Source organism: Sphaeramia orbicularis, chromosome 3 (assembly GCF_902148855.1).
Source record: "Sphaeramia orbicularis chromosome 3, fSphaOr1.1, whole genome shotgun sequence".
Taxonomy (NCBI): Eukaryota; Metazoa; Chordata; class Actinopteri; order Kurtiformes; family Apogonidae; genus Sphaeramia; species Sphaeramia orbicularis.
This window is the reverse complement of record NC_043959.1, coordinates 57152711-57172904: the sequence shown is the minus strand read 5'-3', so window position 1 is coordinate 57172904 and position 20194 is coordinate 57152711. Positions and strand designations below refer to the sequence as shown.

The 20194-nt window shown below is 37.1% G+C and overlaps 1 protein-coding gene across 4 annotated transcripts in view; it reads left to right on the top strand.

Annotated features, from left to right (window-relative positions):
* pcdh9 (protocadherin 9) overlaps positions 1-20194 on the top strand; it is a 406959-nt gene that overhangs the window by 72145 nt on the left and 314620 nt on the right. For 3 of the 4 annotated variants that reach the window (XM_030122701.1, XM_030122699.1, XM_030122704.1), the window contains exon 3: positions 14576-14677. The exons of the other annotated variant lie outside the window; for it this stretch is intronic. In XM_030122701.1, coding sequence (XP_029978561.1) covers positions 14576-14677 — 102 coding nt within the window. The remainder of the gene's footprint in view (positions 1-14575; positions 14678-20194) is intronic. 4 annotated transcript variants of the gene reach the window in all.

Genomic DNA, 20194 nt, shown 5'->3' with positions numbered 1-20194 from the left:
TTTTCAGGTTATTCACATATTTTTTGTAAAATGTAAATATTTTCATAATTTAACTGGGTTTTTCTTTGTACTAAAAAAAAAAGGTAAAACTTGGATTTATCATTATTTATAGGTTATTAAGTCATTATTTTACTGGTCTGGCCCGCTTGAGATCAAACTGGGCTAAATATGGCCCCTGAACCAAAATGAGTTTGACAGCCCTAGTTTAAAGGGTTAACTCTTTTAATGTTCATTTTTACTGAGTAGATATTTTCTATAACTACAGGGTGGGGAAGCAAAATTTACGATGAACACGTAGTTGTTTTTTCTCAGCAGGCACTACGTCAATTGTTTTGAAACCAAACATATATTGATGTCATAATCATACCTAACACTAGTATCCATACCTTTTCAGAAACTTTTGCCCATATGAGTAATCAGGAAAGCAAACGTCAAAGAGTGTGTGATTTGCTGAATGCACTCGTCACACCAAAGGAGATTTCAAAAATAGTTGGAGTGTCCATAAAGACTGTTTATAATGGAAAGAAGAGAATGACTATGAGCAAAACTATTACGAGAAAGTCTGGAAGTGGAGGAAGTAACAAAAAACGTACCAAAGCTTTTATTAAAGCTCTCAAATCCAAAATCCTAAAGGATCCAACCAAATCCATGAGAAAAATGACAACTGAACTTGAGGTAGACAACAAGAGCGTTAGAAATGCAGTAAAATATGATTTGAAGTTAAAATCTTACACAAGAACACCAAAACACTTGTTGACAACAACAAATCCAACTTAAGCAATTTTTGGGAATCATGTTTATGGCCGCCCTCTAGCCCAGATCTAAACCCTCTGGATTCTGCTGTTTGGAACGTTTTAGAACATGCTACCAATAGAACATCACACAGCAATGTCGACTTTCTTAAAGATACTATTAAAGAAGAATGGGAGAAGTTGTCACCTGAATATTTGAGGAACACTTGCGCAAGTTTCAGGAAGCGTGTGAAGGCAGTTATTGAGAAAGAAGGAGGACACACAGAATAAAAACATTTTCTATTATGTACATTTTCTTGTGGCAAATAAATACTCATGACTTTAAATAAATTAATTGGTCATACACTGTCTTTCAATCCCTGCCTCAAAATATTGTAAATTTTGCTTCCCCACCCTGTACACATTGCTTACACTTTTACTCCACAGATATTTTCCAGCCATCTTATATTGTCCCAAAAACAGTTAGTGAAACGTTCAGCGCTACAGCACACTCGCTTAGAAATCCTCATATTTTGGACAGAGAAAAAGCAGACTTACATTCTATCTGGCACAGCCAACAAGAGCTCTTATATGACAATAGTACAATGGCAGAGCTCTGCGCCTCCAAAGCTGCACGTTCGCCTTATGTTTTTCCATACCAATTTGATATTTGGGTTTGAACTTGACCGTGTTAAATTGCAAAAGAATATTTTGTTTGTTTATTATCTTTCTGGTGAGTTCCTTATCTGCGGCAGTTGTCAGAGAACATGCAGAACGCAGTGGTTAGTACTCTCACTTCACAGCATGAGGGTTTTTAGTTAGAATTCAGAGAGATGCCATGTGCTACATTTTCCATCTATAGCTCAAAAGACTTGCAGTACGGGTATACACTGAAAAATGCCATAGATGTGCAACATTATCTATTTATTTCTGCAAACCCTGTGATATACTGGATGCCTTCCCAGTAGGGGTACTCTGTCTCATGCCCAGTTCTTAATGGTATAAAAGTAGCTTCAAATCCAAAACAAACTTGCTGTTTGTACACTTTTTGAGTAGGAATGAAGTGCCAGATTTTAAGATTTTCTGAGGCATTTTTACTTACATTGACAGTTGCCTTCATTTTCAACCATTTCACCAAAATATCCACTGATTTAAAGTGTTGTAGAAACAGATGGTCTGGTCCCAGTATAAAGATAGAGGGTCCTAATACTGATGTTACATTAATATTCCATCTTGTCTGATTTTGGTTGGTCCTTGTTTTTTGTGCGTTTGTTTCCTTTGAGTGTTTGCGTGTGTGTTTGTTTGTTTGTTAGCAAGATAACAAAAAAGTTATGGGCGGATTTTCATAAAATTTTCAGGAAATGTTGATACTGGCACAAGGAAGAAATGATTAAATTTTGGTGATGCTCCTGGGGGGGGGATCTGTCTTGGCGGAGGTCTGCGCTCTCCGAGTGCTTTTCTTGATTGTTATGTTTTGTTTGATTGCTGCTGTTGTTTACTTTGTCTTATTGTTTTCTTTATTGTGTATTCATTTGTGTTGCCTTCAAGGACTTATGTATGTATGTATGTACTTATTTATTTATTTACTTTTCTGGCATGTCAATATGGATGTGTATGCATGTGTATGTGAGGATAATAAGTGAGGTTCATTACTCATAAGAGATCTAAGGGACTTGATTTTTCATATATTCTACTGATAGGAAGCTAAAGGATAGACTGTTGTGTGGAGAAGGGGTGGGATTAAATAAGATCTACTTCCTCCCACTCCTTTTCAAATGTGCAAATGAAGTCATGTATAGGTATAAGTTTTGTTCTTGTTTTTTTGTTTTCTTTCATAACTTCTTACTATCTGTTTTATTTCTAAGGACTAAGTAAGATTACTTTGTCATGTTGCATATTCAAAATAAACCAAACTAAAAAAAAAAAAAAATCTGAATCACAGGGGTGCTGGAGCCTATCCTAGCCACAATTTCTGTAATTAACATACAGAAAAACATACTCAAACAGTTAATACATAAGCAGGCATAAAAATAAATACAGCAGTTTTATTGTCCATTGTATGGGCTAGATCAGGGGAAGGCAACTCGTGGCTCTGGGGCCACATATGGCTCTTTGGCCCATTTCCAGTGGCTCAATGTGGCTTTGTCAACAGTCACATGGAAATGAATAACACTTTTTTTTGGTACACATTTTGCCATTGCAATAAAGTGATTGTGACGTTATGCAGTTGTAAAAATGTCGACCCTACTCTAAAAAAAATAGTAATAGGAGCAAAAGTAAACAACTTTTTAATTTTATAACACTGAAGGTATTCATCTGTATTCTCCATTGCAACGAAAGCCTTCATTTACCGGGTAATTTTTGCATCAAACAAAAATAATGACAAATATCACTAGTCACTTTTCCATTGACTCTCAAATTGCGCAAATACAACTTGTGCATAAAAATGTACCTAATGGCAAAACGACAATTTTGCCAAAAGTCTCATTTTTCGATTAAAAGTTTTTGCGCTGGCAAGAAGTGGTTTTTCAGGTGTAGCGCAAATTTTATATCATGCAAAACTGCAATAAAAAGACCTTTTTCTGCAACTGGAGTCAGGGGAATTAAAAAAACGGATGTTGACGGATGTTACAACAAGCGAAGAAGGAGAAGAAACATGTCGCAGTATGTGTAGACACATCAGGAAACCCAATCATTTTTTAATTTAGTGCGAGATAGAGGGGTAATATATAATAACAAGAAAAGCACCTGGAGAGTGCAGACCTCCGCTAAGACAGATCTGCCCCCCACCCCGTGTTTGTTTGTTTGTTTGTTTGTAAGTAAGATAACTCAAAAAGTTATGGACGGATTTTCATGAAATTTTCAGGAAATGTTGATACTGGCACAAGGAAGAAATTATTAAATTTTGGTGGTGATTGGGGGTGGGGGGGCCACGGGGGGGCCCCACTGATCGGCCTTGGCGGAGGTCTGAGCTGTCTTTTCTAGAAAAGCACTTGGAGAGCGCAGACCTCCGCCAAGGCCGATCAGTGGGGCCCCCCCGTGGCCCCCCCACCCCCAATCACCACCAAAATTTAATAATTTCTTCCTTGTGCCAGTATCAACATTTCCTGAAAATTTCATGAAAATCCGTCCATAAGTTTTTGAGTTATCTTGCTAACAGACAAACAAACAAATACGCACGCACACAAAGCAAAGCGATCACAATACCTCCTGGTGGAGGTAATAATAATGAATATATCTCTAAATCAACACCATATTTACATTCATCGCCATGTTTATGGAAGGACTTCTTGTGTCATCTCGCGATAATAAATAAACAAATCATAGCATTTGTGATTTAATGGAAAAACCGGCATTATGCACTTCTGTTTTTTCGACATTTAGTAAATATCTGTAAAGTTTTGCGCAGATGTCCAATGGAAAAGCAACTACTGTAGGAACTATTTGTCTATTTAGTTTTTTGTTCAATGTTAATTTACTTTTTTTTAATTACTAATTTCGTATTTTTTGCTAATTGTTTTTTTTTTTTTTTTGGCTTTTTGGTTATTGCTTTTATTTTTTAGTATTTAGCACCTTTTTGTTTTGTGTTTTCTTATTGGTTTAGACCGTGGGCACCTGGGCATAAATAGGCAGCACTAAGGGAGATCAGCATACACCTGGGTGGGCCGATGGTTTTTGGCCAGCCAATGTCAGACAAACGGTCAGACAGGATGAGCAGGAGAGACAGCACAAAAGACCGTGGTTGTTGTTTGCCTGCAAAAATCCTGAAAATAAACCACTTGAAATACATCTATGGTATGGACATGAGGTTTTTGACTGCGTAAACCACAAACCCATGGTGCATCCAGTGGTTATTTGAATTATGTTAAAGTCTGAAGTTCAGTCACTTTTAAGTTGATTTAATTTTGACGAAAAATGGCCGCTACAATCACTGTTTTTTTTAAGTATTGCCATTTCTTTGTAGTTCAGTAAATGCACTGAAACTTTGATTTATTCTCCACATACTCTGTACAAATGACTCCTAAAGCACTTCTTAAAGAGTCACCAGTTTGAGGAAAGGTACAAGGGTATCTTTTGGCTCCAGACAGTTGTGTTTTACTTTTTCTGTCCTAAAAATGGCTCTTTAGATTGCAAAGGTTGCTGACCCATGGGCTAGATGTTGCGTGAGTAGGCTTAGCTGCGAAAACATTACCCACCAGTGGTTCCACATAGCTCCAAAATCACTAAACCTTCTTGTAAACCAGTTTGTGTGGTTAATGTGTTTTTTCAATTAAAACAACAGACTAAAAACAATATTGACCATATCACAACACATATTAAATAAAAAAGTCTTATACACTATAATTTCTGGACACAGTTACACCAATTAGGAAAGAGAAAAAATACAATAATGTCCTTTTTCGATTAAGTGACTAGGGGAAAAGTATGCAACACCAAGAACTGGATCCACTTTTTTGTGCCACAGTTACTTTAATGATCTTTATCTTTTGCTGCTGCATTCAAAACAGTTTACTTTTGTCGTTTCGGGAAATGGAAAGTGTATTGAAAACTGATGTCACTGCGAGCACTCAATCAATCTCAATAACCTGTAATATTCAAGCACCTTATTTTTGTTGTCAGTGCTGACAGTACCGCACACTGCAACCAAGGATTTTACCGCAATCACTCTGACGTTGTGGAGTGAAAAATGATCAATTATAATGCTGCCAACTCTCACTTCCCCTGTCTGTGTCACTTATGACACTGATAATAAATTGCTAGGTACTAGTAAATAATCTCACATTCAGGGCGGTTTATGGAGAAGGACTACCATTAATTAGAGCGTCAGACAAGTAGGATATATTTGGAAGATGCATAATGAGATAAAGGTGGAGGATTGCTCTAGCCTGGTCTCACCTATTTCACTCTTTTTTTTCCAATAATTGGAAGAATTTGTGAGGTATACTGTTGTTAAAACGCCCTTAGCACATTTTAGAAAGGGGATTTTACCATGTTTACAGTCATAATCCCATCAACAACCGCCAGTAAACACTCAAAATGCAGTTTTTCTCATCGATTAAAAAAAAGAAACCTAAACTTACCAAAATATAAATTCTTCTCCTCCACTTACTATCATAGTAAATTTGTATTTTTCTTACCCTTAATACACATTATTTTGTTGTAAATAATAATTTGCACATTGGCTGGATAGTAGGCCTAGACCACAGGTGTCAAACATAAGGCCCGGGGGCCAAAACTGGCCTGCCAAAGGTTCCAATCCGGCCCGTGGGATGGCTTTGCAAAGTGAAGAAGATATGAACAGTCAAGGGTGTCAAACTCGAAAATAATAGCATAATAACCTAGAAATAATGACTCCAAATTTTCTTCTTGGTTTAATGTGAAAAAAGTAATGACATTATGCCTGTAAATAATTGCAACACCAATTTTTTCTCTTTGATCTACTGCAAAGAACATCAAATTCTGATATCCTTTATTAATAAAACATCAATAACCTGAACAAATATGACTTACCTGAAACGTCTAAAGAAAAATAAATGCAATTTTAACAATATTCTGCCTGTTTTGTGTCTTGGTAGATCTGATCTGTAATGCACATGTAGAAATCATGAGTTGAGGCAGAATATTGATCAAATTTTTCTTATTATTTCTTCTTATTTTGCTTCAGAAATTTCTGTTTTTTTTTTTCAGGTTATTCACATCTTTTTTGTTTGGATAGTTTGTAAAATGTAAATGTTTTCATAATTTAATGTAATTTTTTGCATTAAAAAAAATTGGAATTGTCATTATTTATATGTTATTATGCTATTATTTTACTGGTCCGGCCCACTGGAGATAAAATTGGGCTGAATGTGGCCCCTGAAAGAAAATGAGTTTGACACCCCTGGCCTAGACCTTTGCATTATGTGGTTGGATTAACCTCAATTAAGGGTAGGAAAATATTGTACTTTAGTTTATATATGATATATTAAAAATTAAATTGTGCGTAAAAGTTTCCCATCTCATATCATCTGCAGAATCTTTCTCTGTTGAACCAAGCCCAAGTACTGCCAGAGCCTGAACATATAGCCATAAAAAGTTATTGTGTGTTGTCGCTGCCAGCAGACGTTAGAGGGCAAGATGGGGCTTAATATACTTTTAAATTGAGGGTCAAATACACACACAACCCAACTGAAAAATAATCTGCTCCACCCACCCCAACTGAAGCTCTGATGATCCAAGTTGCTGTGATGTAGATTTTTTTTTTTTTTTTTTTAAATCGAAATAAACTCAAGAACAAATTAACAATGACGCTTCTGTAAACTAATTCTATATTGTATAATTAAGAGCTCACCTCAAACCCTGAAGATGCACCCATTTACTCATCATTAGTCGTCCCTGACCTGCTGCTGTATTTCCTGAATACAAAATAATTCATGAATAGTGACATTTCTGTGGGATTAACAGACTGACTCATCTTACAATTCAATATATTTCCCTGTTTTATGTTTACTTCTGCTGACAGCCTGTCAGTCTATATTTAAGACAAACCTGCATTAGCTTATTAGCGACGTGGTTTAATTTAACATAATGTGGCCTCTTTACTTCTTAGGTTTTACTGACAACTGAAAAAGCTCCAATGGAATGACAAAGTAGTCTGCAAAATGTGCTCACATGTACATATGTGCCACGTGGAAGACAAGATAATGTAAATGAGTTGCTCAAATTTAGTTAGCAAAAATCATGTCCATCTGAAATATGCAAATATCCATCTGAAATATGAAAAAAAGACTTGCATGAATGTAAATGACTGGTGTTTTCATTTACATATCTTCCAGTTGAGTTATTTCAAATTTAAGAAATAAATTGAGTTGTTTACTAAAAGTTACATTCTAACCACCGTTTTCCTGATGTGAACTTTTTAACCCTTTCATGCATAGTGGTCACTACACTGGACAGCTATTCTACAGCTGTTCTCTTATATATTCATGAGTTTCGTTGTTTTAGTTCCATATCAGCCAACACAGTGGATGCTTATGCATCATGTAACTTTGCTGTTCTGGATGAACCTGATCTGCAGTAACATGTTTGAGTGTAAATCAATTGTTATTAGACTGTAATTATCATTTTTTCTTTAACAAAACAGTTTTTTTTTTGTATATTATCTCCATGAAGTGAGTAGAGTATGTTTAAATATGAGAAAACATCAGATTAGCTGCATGAAAAGTGTTTTTATTTCATAGTTTTCACAGTATATCAGTAAATACACATTTCTTGGCTTCAAAAATTAAACACATCGTATCCGTTTGAGTGGACATTTGTGTAACTCCATGAAAAATAGGTTCATAAAAAGCTGTCAATCGCATTTTTTTTTTTTTTTTCATGCCTAAAGAGGAATCAAAACAGGGGGGGAAATTCATGACTAAGGTTCTCATAATTCATGCATGAAAGGGTTAAAGAGCCATATTACAAAAAAACAAAACAAAACAAAAAAAAACATACTGATATTACAGGAGTAAGGTAAGGGTACATTTCTATAAATACATAGGCATAAATATAGCAAAGATGTCATATTAGCATTATCATCATTATCGTCATTTTCTTTAGACCTTCAAACAACACACTGAACGACCTAATGATTTTCTGTCTAAAGATGCATAATTCTAATCTTTAGGTGTAACCATCAAGGTCTTGGGCTCGTCAGAGGGAGACCTGAGGCTGATCCTATGGGAGGAGGGTTAAAGGTTAACTGGCTTTATTATCACCATAGGGAAACATACACTAGTATCTGCATTTTACCCATCCTAATACACACACATTACTTAGCATTAACATTAACACATATCACACAGAGGGAGCAGTGAGCTGCCGCTGAAGGTGCTCTGGGACCATCTCCAGATCTTCATCGGCATTGTGGTCAAGGACACTGACAAGAGAATTAACCTATGTTTGCTAGTTTTTAATGGCACAGACAGAACATGTAGCTGTGAGGTGGAAGTGCTAATCAGTGCGCCACTGCGACCCCACTTAAATTGGATGTCAGTGATCAATTGTTTTGAGCTTGTAAATCAGTTTGTTTTGCTGCTGTTATAATCAAAGTGTTATTGGTGTAGGCTGTTGAAAATCAGTTGTAGGTGAAGGCTGACCATTTTTTCTTTTTGTTTTAATTGTTCAATTAAGGGGCAGACAAATATAAGAAATGTTTTCCTTTTGCTGCTCCTTTCCAATCATGGAGGTGTTGATTTGAAAGTGTACTGAGCAATTATGTATAAATTCTGTTGTCCGCTTTCATTAAAGGTGCGGGAGACTTTCGTGACCAATTTTTCATCAGATCTGTAAAACCTCAGTCATAGCCTCAGTATCACGCATCTGTAAGTCTTTCTGTGATTACTCACCTGAATCTCTTGCATTATGGTGAACAATTTCGAAGTGCTATCCATCATAAACAAACCATTTGTTTACAAACCGAGCTGGGAGGTAACTCAGGCATCTTCGGAATTTTGTTGCGACATGCATTGTGGGAAAGGGAGGTTTGCGCAGTCACCTGACAGTGGCAGCGCAACCATATGGTATTATATGGATGAAACAAACATGACGCGGAAACGGCTGAAACGCGGAAACGGCAGGAGCTCCCTTCCCTCTATGCATATTCCTCCAGCCGTTTCCATCTGTCTGTTGTCTGTCATGTCTGTTCCAGCTGCCGCTGTAAGGTGGCTGTACGAGCCTTCGTTTCCCACAATGCACGTTGCGACAAAATTCCGAAGATGCCCGAGTTCCCACCCGGCTCTGTTTGTAAACACATGGTTTGTTTCTGGTGGATGGTACTTCCAAATTGTTCACTGTAATGCAAGAGATTCAGGTGAGTAATCACAGAAAGACTTTCAGATTCGTGATACTTAGGCTATGACTGAGGTTTTACAGATATGATGAAAAATTGGTCACAAAAGTCTCCTGCACCTTTAAAGGAACAAATAAACTAACTAACTAATTAAAGGCTCATTTGTGCTCTACGTTAAAGATGCAGATGGTTATGGACAGAGCGTTCTGTCCTTCCTCTGCGTTCATTCCGTACATTTCTGCCCGTTTTCCTGTAGCTTGCAGATGCGTACCCAGACAGAGAATACGGAGCAGTACCACCAGGAACCGTGGAGGCAGTGTTGAGATTTGAAGAGAATAATTACCAGAAATTGCCGAATTTTTCAAAGAGGGACTGCGTGAGTTACTGGGAGAACTACCTACATTTATGACGACTACCCTTCTCAATATTAACATTAATGTCTACATTAGTGTAACTTCCTCTGTCGTCGCCTTGTTTGTTATTATTGACTTTCTTCTCCTCAAAAACCTTTACTCTGCTTATGGTATGGTACCAGTATGGTAATTAAGAGCAGCACCCTCTGGTGGATTGACTGAGAAACGGTTGTTCCAACACACTGGATGCGTGGAAGTATAAAGGGAGCGATGTTTGACAACGTTACAAACAGACAAACCTATATTACCTACATAAAGAGAGCATACATGAGCCTTAATAATCTCTTATGGGAACTGTTGGTTCTATAACAAATAACCTCTGTGATGACCCATGAACATCGTATTCATAGCAAATTATGCCACTAATTGATAATATCTAACATTAACAAATTGATCATTTTGTGAGACAGATGACAGTTCAAGGTGTAAAAAGCAAGGTCACTTCATATTAGCTCTTTAGTCTGTCACGCTGCTGAACCACAGACCAGCTACAATATTTCAAAACTAAATGTAGAAATGACCAAATATGTCACTAATCTGTCTCCTCACAGCTAAGAAATCCACTCTGCTGTAGTGATGTGTGGATCGATACTGAAATATCGATTTCTCCGATACCAGATCTTACACTGTAAAGCCGATTCACAAATCAAAATATCAATACTTTTGATACTTCGGTCATTTGAGGTAATGTATATCAGGAACACAGTGGAAAGTACCTAAACTATTGGGATCTTGTCCAAATGATACTTGATACTTCTTCCTCTTCCGCCTGGGTAAGTGTGTACTGCGTCACGCTTCTCTGTCAGACAACTCTGACTCACTCCGACTGTACTGAGTAAAAAATGGAACAGACTAAAGGAGAAAACAGCAAATATGCTATTGTTCCTTAACAAAAACTTGTAAATGTGGGAAAGTGTCAATGTTGGATGCTTTAGTTGAAGTGTTACATGTTCAGAATTTTCATGTTAACGCGTTCTTGTAACGTGAATTAATCTGCAAGTTTTCATTTTAATAGTAGTTCTTAATAATTAAACAATAATTAGTCTCATGTCTTGTATTCTTTATCAACTTACGATTTGAAATACATTTTTTTTTCTAGACTTTAAGTGTATTTCTACAAAGTATCGGTATCGGATTGATATCGCTGATTCCAGCCTGAATTTTACTTGGTATCAGATCGGAAAGGAAATCCGTGTTATCGAACATCACTACTCTGCGGAACCACAAGAGTTGGCCCACTGCTGTAAACATTAGAACGTTGAGTGATGACAGGGAAGTGATATGATTGGCTCACGGTGATACATGTGATCAAAGCTTAAAATAATTAGACATTAGCCATTATGAACAATTAAACCATCAATTTGGAAATCTTTCATTTTTTGTCCAAGTATCTTCGGAAGATGCTTATCTTCAGTTGTACTGAGGCATGGGCACCGTTTGAGCCATATGACAGTAGAAAACACAAGCAGTTACACATGTTGCCAAAGTAATTCAAGAATCAACAGGACAACACAACAAAAAAAGATAACAGAACATACAAATAAAAAACAAGAACGGTTAAAAACAATACAATTAGCAATTAAACCTTGGATCTCTATTGTATTTTTTGTGTATATATATATATATATATATATATATATATATATATATAATTTAACCTTTATTTAACCAGGAAAAAAATCCCATCAAGATTAAAAGCGTCTTTTTCAAGGGAGTTCTCTTTTTCAAGGGGGAGCAGAAAATATAACACATACTTACAACATACAGTTACGACACACAGTTACAACACACACAAATTTACAGGACAAGTCAAACTATGAAAAACAAGTGCAAGTTATTGAGTCTCTGGCACTTTGAGTTTGGATTTAAAAGCATTCAAGGACATCAATTCAGTCAGTTTCCAGTCTTTTAGCAACATATTCCATGTGCAAGGAGCAGAGTAGACAAATGCTCTTTTACCCAGTTCTGTATGTGCGAGAGGTACAGAGAGGAACAACTGAACATTTGATCACAGACAATAAGAATCTACATTTCTTCTTGTTATTAACCCTGTAAAGCCTGAACCATTAAGTCATTGACAGAAAATTCCAGTTCTTTGAAACTGGAGCCTTTATTGGTCCTTCTTAACAACCCACATTTTTTTAAAAATAGCAATTTCCATGTATGAGTTTCAATTTTGTGTCATATTTGATACATCGGGTCTCAATGCTCAAATGTTATTATTTTTGAACAAACAAAAACATAAAACAAACAACAACAAATTGGTAATTCATTTTCAAAATTAACACAGTTCTGCCTCCTTCCTCTTTAGCTAACAACAATTTTTAGTGTCACTGGAAAGGCCTCTGGTGAATGAATTCCTCCCCCCTGGTGGATTATCTGTGTATTGCATGTATCTAATTGTTTACATCAGGTTTTTCAAGAAAAAAAATATCACAGTGATCATGTAGAGCACAGGTGTCAAACATGCGGCCCGGGGGCCAAATCTGGCCCGCCAAAGGGTCCAGTCCGGCCCCTGGGATGAATTTGTGAAATGTAAAAATTACACCAAAGATATTAATCATTTTAGTTCAGGTTCCCAATTTAATCTCAAGTGGGTCAGATCCGTAAAATACTATCAGAATAACCTATAAATACTCAGAACTCCAAATTTTTCTCTTTAGTAAATGTAAAAATTTTCATGTCATTTTACTGTATTTACACTAAAACAAACTATCATTTCACAAAAACGCGAATAACCTGAACAAATATGAACATTTTGAAATGTCTGAAGTGCAAGTTTTCCGATATTCTGCCTGTTATTAAATGTTTTGTGTATTTGTTGATCCACTGTGATCTGTAAGTTGTAATTTACATGTGTAAATAATAAACTAAGACATAATATTGTTAAAATGGCACTTAGTTTTCTTAAGAAATTTCAGTTTGTTCATGATATTCACATTATTTTAAAGGATAGTTGATAGATTTAAACAGTTTTATAATTATAATTTTCATAATTTTACTTTTTCCGCTCTAAAACATAGAGTTTGGAGTTGACATTATTTATATATTATTATGTTATTATTATATTGGTCTGGCCCACTTCAGATCAAATTTGGCATAATGTGGCCCCTTAACTAAAATGAGTTTGACACCCCTGATGTAGAGGGATTCAAAACTCATGTAATAAATATGATATGTTTGGTGTTTTAGGGTTAACCGACAAATATAGGAGGGCAATAGTCCAAATATGGCCTTGTAAATAAAGGTGTACCAGCATCCCAGCCTCCTAGTGGACTGGGCAGACCATCCCACTCGGGAATACAACTCACAGTAATGCGTCATGGCTTTAGAATTAGTATTAAACCTCAGAGAAGCATGATAAACTGTGCCAACCAGAATAAATTAAGTCACATATAAATTAAGTCACATTAAAGTCTTGTTAAAACCCATTCGTCATCTCCACATACCTAATACACAACATAATTATGTCCCGTGCTGCTTTTTATTCCAAGCATGTCACAAATGTATTACACCAACACAAAAATGGATTTTAAGGACATTCAGCAGAAACAACAGTCTGACTCAAGTGTATGTAAAGTGCAAATAGCCTTCCCTGATATCCACAAAGCCACATTATAATCCTTACACTTTAAAATTAGATTACATGTAGGTAGAATATCCCCTTGTATTTTTATCTCTTTGTGTGTGTGTGTGTTGGAGGTGGTAGCTGTTGATTTATTTGTGTGAGTCAGATGATGGAAACTGTTTCATGCCAGTGACAGCAGACAGACTGGCATGTTGCCATTCAACACAGTTGAGCCTAACGCGGCATAAAAAAGCCTGCTATGTGTTGCATAGCTAAATAAAGCACCAAATAGTTAATACATTGGTAGCCGAGCAGTAAACAGATAAATAGCCCAGAATAAGTGCAAGTGAGTTGACTATTTTTAGGAGACAGAAAACTATCTTAAGTAAGCAAGTTTGGGTAACAATATGGCCTTTGCTGATAAGAAGCAGAAGTTGGATGCTATATCGTAGTGCTGCCCAGATAACCCATCCAACTCCTTTCTCTTTGCTTATGCTCTGTGTTGTTGTTGGTCATCTGGAAGTCAGTTAAAGACAGTGATTTATGCCTGGGGCTTCATGCAGCATAGCCTCATTACACACAGCCATTTTGAGAATCAGCAGATAATTACAGTATACATCATAGACCTCATGGGGCCCAGCAGATTCAGTCCATTCCACTGGCCTGTCATTTAGGCCGTAGAGCCTCAGGGATGGAAAACTGTACATAATATATCATATGGAATATAATTTCTTCCTCACTTTTTAGGAAGTCTTGCTGAAATTTCATCGTGGAATGTGGAATTGGGGGTTTTGAATCGCTCTGCAGTGAATACTCATCATGATGTTTATGCTCATTTTATATGTTATTCAGTAAAAGCCTCAAGCTCCACTGAGAGCTGTGTACAGAACAGTATTTTTTACATTATTGTATTTATTTATTTACTTTTTTTTACTTAGTAGGATTTGTGAGTAAACCAGTAGTTTTTCAGTTGCAATTTGTATAAATGACAAAGAAATCCAAGCAAAGACAAACAACTCTAACAGACTTTTTTTAATCTTCCATAAAGGGAACATTAACTCGTGCCCGAACTGAACTGAACCCTGAATATCTGGACCTCCGTCCTCGAGCTGAGCTGAACCCTGAATATTGGACCCCTTGCACCCCTTTAGTGAGTACTGATGGTCCCATTTCTCACAAAATAATCACCATCTATTCACCTACTGTAGCTGAAGTCATTACTTCTAAAAAAAATGGAATCATCTTGTATAGTTTTGTTTTTGCATGCCATGCGGTCATGATTTAAGTTCAGTTATAACCTGTTTGATAAATAGTTGTTGTTTTTTTTTTTGCATTCATATTCCTCCTCCATGCCTCTACAGTGCACTGAGACAAACTTTGCTTCCTTCACATTTTCCCACACTTATTCCCTACACAATGTTTAAGTTTTTTTTTTGCCTTTTAGTTACTGTGACATTACAACATCATTAAATTCAAGGCCTAATGCGATGCTAATATTCATGCCATTTTTACTTGAGTAATAAGTATTTGTCTCATTACCTCCATGCTTAGAAAACACACTGCTTGATAGTCATCTGGGGGTTGGAGATTTGCTTGTGTTGCTGTGCTTGCACACTGGTGAATGTTAATGATGTCACTTTTTCTTTTACTGTGCTATCAACTACTGTATCAACATGGGGAGGGTTTTCCTAGATTTTGCCTAATTATCTATCTATCTATCTATCTATCTATCTATCTATCTATCTATCTATCTATCTATCTATCTATCTATCTATCTATCTATCTATCTATCTATCTATCTATCTATCGATCGATCGTTCTATCGATCGTTCTATCGATCGTTCTATCTATCGATCGTTCTATCTATCGTTCTATCTATCTATCGTTCTATCTATCGATCGTTCTATCGATCATTCTATCGATTGTTCTATCTATCGTTCTATCTATCCCTCCTTTTATTATGCATTATCACTCACTATATTTTATTTCATTGACTATATTTTCTATCTATCTATCTGTCTGTCTGTCTGTCTGTCTGTCTGTCTGTCTGTCTGTCTGTCTGTCTGTCTATCTATCTATCTATCTATCTATCTATCTATCTATCTATCTATCTATCTATCTATCTATCTATCTATCTATCTATCTATCTATCTATCTATCTATCTATCCCTCCTTTTATTATGCATTATCACTCACTATATTTGTAAGTATTCTGCAGTAACACTTGAACCTCGTAGTTTATCTGAGTTCAAGGTCTTTGCATAGGCATTAGTGGATCCTTTGGGAGTGACTGCTTTGAATAACATTTTGTCAGTAGAAGCCTTCTTTGTTAGCTATGTGTCTGCCTCTTCACTGAAAGCAATTTTGTTCCAGTTGCCCTTAACTTACTGTGTGATGATTGTTACACTTACAGTAAATAAGGGCACTGCATTTTTGACCATTCATGTTCATTTTTAGCTTCAAAAAATGTAAAATACTTGCATAGATATGCAAACATAGCATAAAGTGAATTGACCGGTGTCATTGTGTTTTACATTTAAACAGACTACAGAGCAGGTTTTAGAACATCCTTATTCATCATATTCTCATAGATGTACTGATAAGTTTGCTCTTCTCCCTGACATTAAAAATTTATCACATGTCGTGATCCTCTGGGTCCACAATTAACAACTGGTGAGAGCAACACTGAGAGACAGTAAACAAAGGAAGACTGGGAGCTCGGCTCTCACGAACAGCTCAGCACTGGTTTTACTGAGCACAGTGGGAATGTACCTATGTTCCCCAGTATCAATGTTCCCCAGTACCAATGTTCCCCAGTACCAATGTTCCCCAGTACCAATGTTCCCCAGTACCTATGTTCCCCAGTACCTATTTTCCCCAGTACCTATGTTCCCCACTACCTATGTTCCCCAGTACCTATGTTCCTCAGTACCAATGTTCCCCAGTACTTATGTTCCCCACTACCTATGTTCCCCAGTACCTATGTTCCCCACTACCTATGTTCCCCAGTACCTATGTTCCCCACTACCTATGTTCCCCACTACATATCTTCCCCAGTACCTATGTTCCCCACTACCGATGTTCCCCAGTACCTATGTTCCCCACTACCTATGTTCCCCACTACATATCTTCCCCAGTACCTATGTTCCCCACTACCGATGTTCCCCAGTACCTATCTTCCCCAGTACCTATGTTCCCCACTACCTATGTTCCTCAGTACATATCTTCCCCAGTACCAATGTTCCCCAGTACCTATCTTCCCCAGTACCTATGTTCCCCACTACCTATGTTCCCCAGTACCAATGTTCCCCAGTACCTATGTTCCCCACTACCTATGTTCCCCACAACCTATGTTCCCCAGTACCAATGTTCCCCAGTACCTATGTTCCCCAGTACCTATGTTCCCCAGTACCTATCTTCCCCAGTACCTATGTTCCCCAGTACCTATGTTCCCCAGTACCGATGTTCCCCAGTACCTATCTTCCCCAGTACCTATGTTCCCCAGTACCTATGTTCCCCAGTACCGATGTTCCCCAGTGCCTATGTTCCCCAGTGCCTATGTTCCCTAGTACCGATGTTCCCCAGTACCTATCTTCCCCAGTACCTATGTTCCCCAGTACCTATGTTCCCCAGTACTGATGTTCCCCAGTACCTATGTTCCCCAGTGCCTATGTTCCCCACTACCTATGTTCCCCTGTACCAATGTTCCCCAGTACCAATGTTCCCCAGTACTTATGTTCCCCAGTACCTATCTTCCCCAGTACCTATGTTCCCCAGTACCTATGTTCCCCAGTACTGATGTTCCCCAGTACCAATGTTCCCCAGTACTTATGTTCCCCACTACCTATGTTCCCCTGTACCAATGTTCCCCACTACCTATGTTCCCCAGTACCGATGTTCCCCAGTACCTATGTTCCCCAGTGCCTATGTTCCCTGGTGCTGATGTTCCTCAGTATCAGTGTACCCCAGTACTAATGTTCCTCAGTACTGATGTTCCCCAGTACCTATGTTCCACAGTAACGATACCTCCGGTACCAGTGTTCCCCTGTACCTATGTTCCCTGGTGCCTATGTTACTCAGTACATACCTAACCCTAACCTCTAACCCTAACATACGTACTGGGGAACATAGTGCTGACTCTGGCGCAGGTATTAAACATAAAAAATGTGTGTAAAATAATGGATATCATTTGATTTGATTGGACTTCTTAGATTCAGTTCATGTTGAAGAGCTACAGAGCTGTTTGTCTTTCGTACAGACTGTGTATCTGCTGTGGCAACTGCTTGAGGAAACTGTCAGAAATAGTTTCCTGTTTATTTACTTGTAATGAATTGTTTGCTGCTGTTCTGTATGTCTGAACACGTTATCCATTGGTGAATACGTCCATGACTGTGACCATAAGATGCCTTTTGAACGGTGACTACCATCTTTTCCTGCTCCTCCATAACAATCACACATTCTTAAAGCCATGTTTAACCAAGTTAAACTTGCATCTTAAAACTGAAAGCTACTACTGCGCTATAATTCTGTAATGTTTCCTCTGCCAGCCTAATTTAAACTGGAGTGCTGAGATGTCTTAAGACACTCTCTGTTTTCTCCCCACTCTTACACAATATCTCAGAATCCTTAGTGAGAAACCACAGATGCAGTAACTCAACAAGTAAATATCTCCGATTATATTCCTTAGGCTCTCTTTTAATGTTCACAAAGCAGCTTGTAGACATTACTCCTAACTCCAACATTTCCTCAGTGTAGGATTACTGTATATGAGGAACACTGCAGCATTGTTTTGTTTTTGATGAATAATTCTTACAGGTACCAGTCCTTTGGTAATAGCTTACCTTGTCACTTGCACACTTCATTGTTGTTAAATCATTGCACTTTCTTGAATTTGATCAGAACTCATGTTATTTTCTATCATCAAAAGGTGCTTTTATACATGCAGCAGTACACTTTTCTGCTAAAACGAGTCCCTAAACACTACACAGTTAAGGGACCTATAATATGATATATGGTACAGTCTATATTTTGTGTCTCCCCATAGGTTACAGAGTCAATATTTGGACTTTAGCCTGATTTAATGAACAGAATTTCTCCGAGATCTCTCCTAAGCTGTATTCAATGGGAGATCTCTCTGGCTTCGTTAAAGCAGAAGGCTGTTTGCTTATTGGGCCTCGCCGGACTAAAGGAGCTCAAACACACACACATACACACACATACACACACAAACCATCACCACAGAGGAGGCCCCTTTCTTTTAGCCCAAGAGGGAATGATGACTCTCATTATCGCCTCAAAGCAAGATGGCCACAGTGCCCCTACTCAGCAGCCCTATTAAGTTACCAGACAGCTTTATTGTATTGGTGTTCGATAATTTCCTTTCCTCTGTCATTCGTAGTGCATCAGGGAGTTGTTGTATGGCGAGGGGAGGGGTTAGGAGAGTGGCACAGATGGCTGAAATGATTCCCTCCTATGGTTACGAAATCTTTCCCTTGATTGTTGAACAGTCTGATTTAACACACACACCTTCCCTTTATTAATCACTTAATCTCCTGTAAAAGTTTTGGGGAAGAAATAAGGCAATCTTGTCATAACAAATTGCGTCATCCACAACAGCAGCGACAACACATCAAACATTGAAAAGCCACCTCTTACACTGGAAATGACCCATTGATTTATTGGTACTTTTTCACTCACAGGTCCAGACACTAAATTATCAATATATTTACGGCGTGTTGTATATCTACTCTCAGTTTCCAAATATATAAAATATTGGCACAAGGGACTTGAAAACAGTCAAGGCCATATTTTCCCCAAGGATTTTCAGAGTGCTGCTGGAAGGTGAACTGTGATACACACTATAAGATAATGCCAGTGATTAAAATTCAGCTGCTGTGACTTTGTCCTTTGTGTTAAATGTTGGACATGTCATAAGTGAATTGGAGGTCATGTGTTGATTGAACACTTTTAAAGTCCTTCAGGTACAAATGAGAGTGTTCTAGCTTGTATGTCAGAGTATAAAATGATTTTAGGAGTAAAGAAATTGTGTCTATGAAAGGAAGAAATGCTCATGACTTGTGCAAGACAGAGCATCATGTAGAGTAGTTTCATCAGTGATGTCATGGAGTTGAATACATGGACATGCTTATATAATCAGTGAGTAAGTTTTGGAAAACTACTTAAATAAATATATAAATGAAAAGGCTTGATTAACCCATAAAGACCCAGTGCTACTTCTGTGGCAGCTCCCAAATAAATTTTTCTCTTTATTTAACCTTTCTTAAGCTATTTATCATCATTTATTATAATATTATCCTCTGTATTTTGCATTTTTAAAGTGAAAATCAGGTATTTTCCTGTATTTAATTTACTTACCATGTACATTTTCTTATAAGCTCAGAATGAAGTTGTTTTTATTTTATTTTTTATTATTGTTTTTATTTTAGTTAATTAATTCAGTTGTATTGTATTTTTAATTCTTTTTTTTCTTTTTTTTTTGCGTATTGTTCATTTTGGGGAGGTGTTCATATAAGCTTCTATTGGCTTCTAACCTCTCCTGCACAATTTTGTTACTTGTTTGAATTTTGTTGTTTTTTTCTTTTGCTGTTTTATTTGTGCAAATAAATAAATAAATAAATAATAAATAAAATACATAAAGTTGAAGGTT